The sequence below is a fragment of the Aulonocara stuartgranti genome, assembly GCF_965226115.1.
Source record: "Aulonocara stuartgranti genome assembly, chromosome: 10".
NCBI classification, from domain to species: domain Eukaryota; kingdom Metazoa; phylum Chordata; class Actinopteri; order Cichliformes; family Cichlidae; genus Aulonocara; species Aulonocara stuartgranti.
Genome location: NC_138946.1, coordinates 14514179 through 14520652, shown reverse-complemented (window position 1 = coordinate 14520652; position 6474 = coordinate 14514179). Strand labels below are relative to the sequence as shown.

Below are 6474 nucleotides of genomic sequence, written 5' to 3'. Positions count from 1 at the left end.
TATTCCCCGTAAATGCAACCAATATCCTGGTCTTTCAGAAATCCTGAACAACTAATCCTCAAGTCCACTTTTAAAAAAATGACAAGAACAAATCTAAAGATATAAAGAATAACTTAAGACCTGCCAGCCTACAATCATTTAATCTCCTCTGACTTACTCTTGCTCACTGACCTGACTTTTTTTCCCCCCTGACTTTTGCTCCCATTTCTCTGCTGTAAAAGTCAAAAGAGACAGCACACAGCAGGCAGCAGGAAATTTAATTAGTGGACAGAATTAACAATGAAGTTCCTGCAATGATGGCAACGTATTAATACACTTCACGATAATGCTGAGAGAAAGAAGAATACAGGTGAAAAGAAAAGAAAAAAGAAAATCAAGCCTCATTTTATAGCTCAATAAACCAGATGCTGTTACTGCCTTTAAACAATGAATGTCTGTTCATATAACAAATCTCTTATCACAGTGCTTAGACATGGTTATTTGCCCAACTCAACAAGTATTTGTGAAACAATCCTGTGTAAGAGCATGTCCAGAAATATCAAACTCAGGGGAGAAAACAGCGACTGGAGTGACTGGAGTCGCCATCATTTTTATGATGCTACATGTTGCTTGACTTTGGGAGGTCATCATCAAAATCACATCTCAGCTAGCAAAAGAAAACAAGAGCAAGAAATTACTTTCTTTTTAAAGTAATCGAATGGAAAAAAAAAAAAAAAGAAAAAAAAAAAGACATTCCAAAAACAATCATTGTAAACAAAAACAAACAAACAAAAAATGGCTAAAAAGATATATGGTTTTCCTCACTGATTATTAGATCAAAAATAGTGTACATACAGTAAGTGGAATGACTGAATGAAGATACAACATCAAACAATTTATACATTGGATCTCTTAAGTTTCATTCCAGGAACAGAAAGCTGTGTTTTCTCTACATCGTTGACACTTATGAGGTCTGACATCAGCTTTATGACGTGATGTAGAAATAAATGTACACGGGGCAGGTGCAGCAGACTGTACCGTCTTTGCAGTGAGAGAGAAAGGGAGAGATTAAAAAAAAAAAAAACATGAGAAATGATACACCAACGTGCAATCGACAGTGTTCTTTGACTGACACTCTTTTAAATAGAGCCTAACGATGCACGCTGACTAATGTGATTATCTGCAGAAAGCATCACATGATGACCAGATGAGGCTGGGTCCATACAGTATGACAGCTCCTGTTCTTTTGCATCATTTTTCACCAACTAAGCTTTTCTCAGATCATCATTACTTTCATTCATCATTACATTTTAAACGTTTATTTACACAGGTAGTCCCGTTGAGACTCAACGTCTCACTTACAAGACAGACCCGTTTAATCTGTACCATGCAGTTTTTAGAGTTGCTTGAGCTTTACAGCCAAACAGTAAAAACAAAAAACAAAACACTGAAGAGAAGTGCAACACTGGGGTGTCTGTCATTTAATAGTAGTATAGATATATAAGGCAATAATAAGGAATTACCCTGGACGTGCAAACTTCTACTCTTTACTTGCATCGGGAGATCAGGAGAACCATTTCTACTCTTAAAACCTTTCTGGACTGAAAGATAAGTGACTCTTATTCAATCAGTCAGGCAGGTAAAGAAGTTGTGATTGCAAATCTAATACAAGCTTAACATGGTACATTACAGAGGAGTTCATGCAGTTTCCATAAGCGAAGTGCTTTCCTGAGCTTCTGTGCAGCACATGCCACCAACAAGCATCATGCAACGTAGTTTTTTGTTTTTTTTTTTTTTGGGGGGGGGGGGCGCAAAATATGCCATGATGCTGTCCGTTTTAAGACTTATGTGACCAATAAGCAGCTTTTTTTTTTTGCTGCCATATGTATGGACAATAACTTCAACTGATTTAGTTCATTAGTCATAAACTTTGTCTAATGAACTGCACATGTAAACATTTGATTGGTACACAAAATGCAGGACATATTGTGTCAAGGTTTACATGATGGTACAATTGGCCGATTTGTTTTTCAGACGTAGATATTTCTGTACAAATGTACAGTATCCAAGTCTGAAAAGAAAAACAAAAAACAAAAAACATCTTAACAAAAAAAAAAAAGAAAAAAAAAAAAAAGATCAGAATCAACAGGTATAGCAACATAACTGTGATCAGAGTCGTGTAAGAGTTTGATCAGCGAGGCTAACACAAATGTACTGCAAAGAAAGCGTGCAAGTGTGCCATGCAGCCAGGGATTAGTGTGATTGATAATGACAGTGTATCTGAATTAGTTTGACAAGAAATGTCTTAAAAGAGCTGAGGTTGTAGGTGATGTACAGTATTTAATCCCTATTAAACAATAGTTCACATAACTCATATACTAGTGGTGGTTTGTCTTTCCACTGGCCTGATATTTGTGGAATGAGAAACATCTGCAAGCCAGTTTAGAAGAAACACTTTAACTTCAGCACTCTTATTAAACCCCATTTACATTAGTGGTTACTGTTAGAAAAGAAACGCTTGAAAACTGGCTTGCAGAGTACCGTCACCTTTGCAACACACCACAATCACATTATCCTTTTTTTTGGGGGGGGGGAAATAACATGTTTTTATAATGCACCAGAGACCACGTCTGGCTGTACTTACAAAGTGAAATGACAGATTGCAGTCAGATCTCTGTTAACATGTGGTATTAAGTTTTGTTTTACTGAAGTATTTGTGAACTATCGCCTTTGGTCTTGTTAGTGCCCATGCAACCACCTTTAATTCCAGAAAGCTCTTAGAGACAGAATAAAATAAAGCAAACTTACTTCATTCATACCTAAAAAATAAAACAAAAACAAAGAACAAAACAGGATCAGAATTCTCATTTACAGTCTGCATGCATCCTTATGGTACACATTAGCTCCAGCACACATATTTAGACGTTATTCTACTTTATTCACATTATATTACAATCATGAATATATGACACTCATCTGTGGAAAGTCTGAATGTATCGTACACCGTTTCCATTCCTGCAAATTACTATTTAGTGCCAAATATTAACGATATTATGAATGCTACTGACAGGTGCTTTTCTTAATATACAGTTATAAAATAAACGCACACGGAAGAGAGGAGTCAAAGTTGTCTGAAACATCGTCAACATGTTCTATGTGTTGCCAAAGTTCATGCTCTAACTCCAAGATAAAGACGATATGACTTTGCAATAATATCCACAGAGTGAAAGAAAGAGACAGACAAAGAGAGAGATTAAGAGAAGTTAGGAGGGAAGAGAAGGCAAGAGGCAGTCCGTTCTACAGCCCCAACAGTTTAACCCCCAACTGCCCGTATCCCTCAATAACCCTAGTGTCGTACTTTTCCAGGAATGTAGTTACGGTCAATGGTTTCCTCTTGAAGAAACATGTGAAGACAGCGCTCGTTCTGGGCCAAGGGGTGACCTGCAATTCTATACAGAAACACAGAAACAAACATTGTAAACTCACTCTCTGCTCATTTTAAAATGCTTTTCAGGAACGCTGTGGAAAAGCAGCCATGGATTTGTTGCTTGGTTCTCCTTTCCCAGGCACAGATTAGATTAAGCCTTGTGTTGGGCTACACAATTTTGACAACAAACAGCTCACTAAAGTGGATAGAAAAACTTAAAGAAACGACAGCAATGGCTTTGATACAAGTTCAGCGATAGAAAAAACACAATGAAGTCTTGCTCGTGTCTCCCTCCACCCAAGACTCCCGCCTATAATGTAATTTTGTGACTAACTGACCTGTTGATAAACTGCTCCAGGCCCGATCTTCGCTCCTCAATGAATGACTCGTCAAAAAGACCCTCATCACTGCGAAAGGGCAACTGTCTCTTCAGGGCCTTGCCCGGCAGAGGTGGTACAACAATCTGAAGGAGGCAGGGGTCGACACAAAGAACAGAAAAAAAAAAAAGAAAAAAGAAGGAGAAAAAAGTCCACACTCAACATGAAACAAAGTCAACACCGTAGACATTTCCACTGCCAAATTTGGGCCCTCATAACAATTTCATGTAGAATAGCCGTGCAAGCGCATGTAAACATTTTAATCACCATATTTTTGTTTCAGAAAATAATAATAATCAGATTACTTATTTTATATGGTCAAGTCACACAATGCAATCTCTGCACTTACATTGTTAATTATTATTCACTCACCTTACTGTCTCTTTCCAGCTCATTCTTTAACCACTCAAAGTCGCTGTATCTTCTCCTCACACAGGAGTCCTTTAATTTGAAAATGGGAAGGTTCGTCTACAAAGAGAAGGCAAAAAACAAAACATGTTGGTTAATTTGAAATTCAATCATCTGCATGAGATGGCAACTGATATGTAAGGAAAGGACCTGCACTACAATTCCAACTATTATCAGTTTTCTTCCCCTATTTCACTAAAAGCTTTAACTCATCTTTTATCTGGCTACAAATCAGATCTGCTAATAACTGGCAAAGGTTTGTTCTGTACAGAAAAAAATTTATCTATACTTTGTTTATTTGAAAAGCAATTAAAGCCACTTGTAAAAGCACAGATTATGACTGCAGCGACCCTCTGCTTTCCACTATTGATCCCAGTGAGGGTTAATTGGACTGATATGGCTTTTTGGTAATTATTAGTTAACCACAGGCCCCTGACCCAATCTTCCCTACCATGGTCTATTACAATTTTCAAGCACTGAGAACAGTAAGTTGTTCATATTGTGCAAGGCAGACTCTCCACAGTGCCACAAAATGATGATTTGCAGGAAAGGCAGGCACGTTAACATTCAATTACACAATTATAGTGCGTCTGTGTTGTGTCACTGAATCAGCTTCCTGAAACGTCCTTAGAATTAGCTGTGTTAGTGATTTCCCACGTCTCACATTCTTTTAAGCTTAGCCGTCTTTCTAGTGAACAAGTTAGTTAAAACTTGTGACTGTTACATTAAATTTGACTTACACAATTTCACAACAGTCAAATAAAAGCCACTTTACAGAGAACCGTAAACTTCCTTGCAACACTATAGAAAAAACCCAACATTTAACTCGACCTCTTCATATTTCAATAATCACAAAACACTTTTATGCGTTTTGCTCTGCGGTTTTTAGAAAAACACCAACACTGTTAGCCTTTTTTATTCAGCTTTTCTCTGAATATCAATATGAAACTGTCGAAGAATATGTACGAATAACGTTTGGTTACTCCTTCATATATCCAGATACTATCCACTGATGTATTTAGCTCTAGAAATCCAGACAGACAAACAATGTAACATTAAATCAGTCTTAATTTACTTTACAGCGCATTATCACATATAGCTAGCAGTTAGCTTCCCGGAGTCTGCTGGAAATTCCTGGTTTTGTTTTAATGTTTTATTTAGTTTCCTTTTACTTAACGCAGACTAGCTCACAAACAATACTGTAAGCTGAGGAAAAACTACGGTACTGACTTTGAACTAGTGACACTGCTTACATTCCCGTAATTGCACCTTAGCATACCTTCAAGAAACTTCTACATGTTAGCTAGGCCGCTGACAGTCCCAGCTGCTCGATTTTTACTCGCGCCCCACCTCGAGCTACTCTACGACGAATAGCGACAACGTAACGGCACGGTGACCGTGGCTAACTGGCTAGCATCGGTACTGTAATTAAGAGTTAGCTTAGCGCCAAAAGCTAATGCTGCAAGGTGTTTGAGGTTTACGCCTCGATACCTACCCTCATGCGAACTTCGTAAGTTGTGTAACGGCCCCGTCCGACTCCAACGATTTGTGGATCATAAACGTCTATCTCCAGGAAATTGCTGGGGGGACCGTAAGCATCAGTCAGGTCCTGGGGCTTGGAATTCAACCGGCGAGTGTCGGCCACCACAGGATCTGACATTTTGTCGGGTTGTGATTTTCAGACGACCAACGGAGAATTAGCGTCAAACCAACTAAATACACAGTGAAGTCTTAAATGTCATCTGAAGACATCAACTGCTTTCGATAGCTGACCGCTTCAGCTGGGGAAGTAGCCGACTTGTGTAGCTCTCTTTGCGGGGGCCAGCCGCCTTGCGCCCTACCCTACCCTTCTTGAATCAGAAAAATGCGTTGACTCAGTTCCGTACTGTGCGGGACACTCCGCACTCCCTCTAATGGACACACAGATATTGCTGATTGTACTGGGTTTCTTTTATACCCATCGCTACAGCAGAGCAATTCACAGGACTAAAGTTTTGATGAAAAAACACAAAACAAAACACAGTATTTGTATTTATTTATTTATGTAAAAAAAAAAAGAAAAAACAGAAGTAGAGACGTACAAGGACCAGAGAGAGGTAATGTGCAAGCTAGCAAAAAATATATATGACACAAAAATAAAGGTAACAAAAACATTAAGGCAAAGAAAAAGTACAACAAAATTGTTTTAAATAGATATCATTGAAGTTATATTTGTATACAGGTAGAGGAAATTATTGTTTTCTCAATGTTTTGAGAAAGAACATAGCAGTTACACATGTTTAT

The 6474-nt window shown here is 38.2% G+C and overlaps 1 protein-coding gene across 2 annotated transcripts; it reads right to left on the bottom strand.

Moving 5' to 3' along the window:
* Nucleotides 1-240: 240 nt before the first annotated feature.
* Nucleotides 241-6106, bottom strand: LOC309715745 (sorting nexin-12). 2 transcript variants are annotated; one of them, XM_082549097.1, is made up of 5 exons: nt 5687-6106; nt 4156-4251; nt 3745-3869; nt 3338-3428; nt 241-2798 (listed from the first exon to the last, which is right to left on the bottom strand). In XM_082549097.1, the coding sequence occupies exons 1-5, from the start codon at nt 5849-5851 to the stop codon at nt 2793-2795; spliced, it is 483 nt and encodes a 160-aa protein (XP_082405223.1). In that variant the 5' UTR covers nt 5852-6106; the 3' UTR covers nt 241-2792. The 2 variants fall into 2 exon arrangements, with proteins under 2 accessions (XP_082405223.1, XP_082405222.1); XM_082549096.1 differs by lacking the exon at nt 241-2798 and having other exon boundaries at nt 2816-3428.
* Nucleotides 6107-6474: the final 368 nt, after the last annotated feature.

What these genes read in the sequence shown, in the direction of transcription:
- LOC309715745 (XM_082549096.1), bottom strand. Translation starts at nt 5,851, where the DNA reads ATGTCAGATCCTGTGGTGGCCGACACTCGCCGGTTGAATTCCAAGCCC. An exon ending in CTTACGAAGTTCGCATGAGG is followed by an intron (nt 4,252 to 5,686) that starts GTAGGTATCGAG and finishes TTCTCTTTGTAG; the next exon opens with ACGAACCTTCCCATTTTCAA. An exon ending in CTGGAGCAGTTTATCAACAG is followed by an intron (nt 3,429 to 3,744) that starts GTCAGTTAGTCA and finishes GTTTCTGTATAG; the next exon opens with AATTGCAGGTCACCCCTTGG.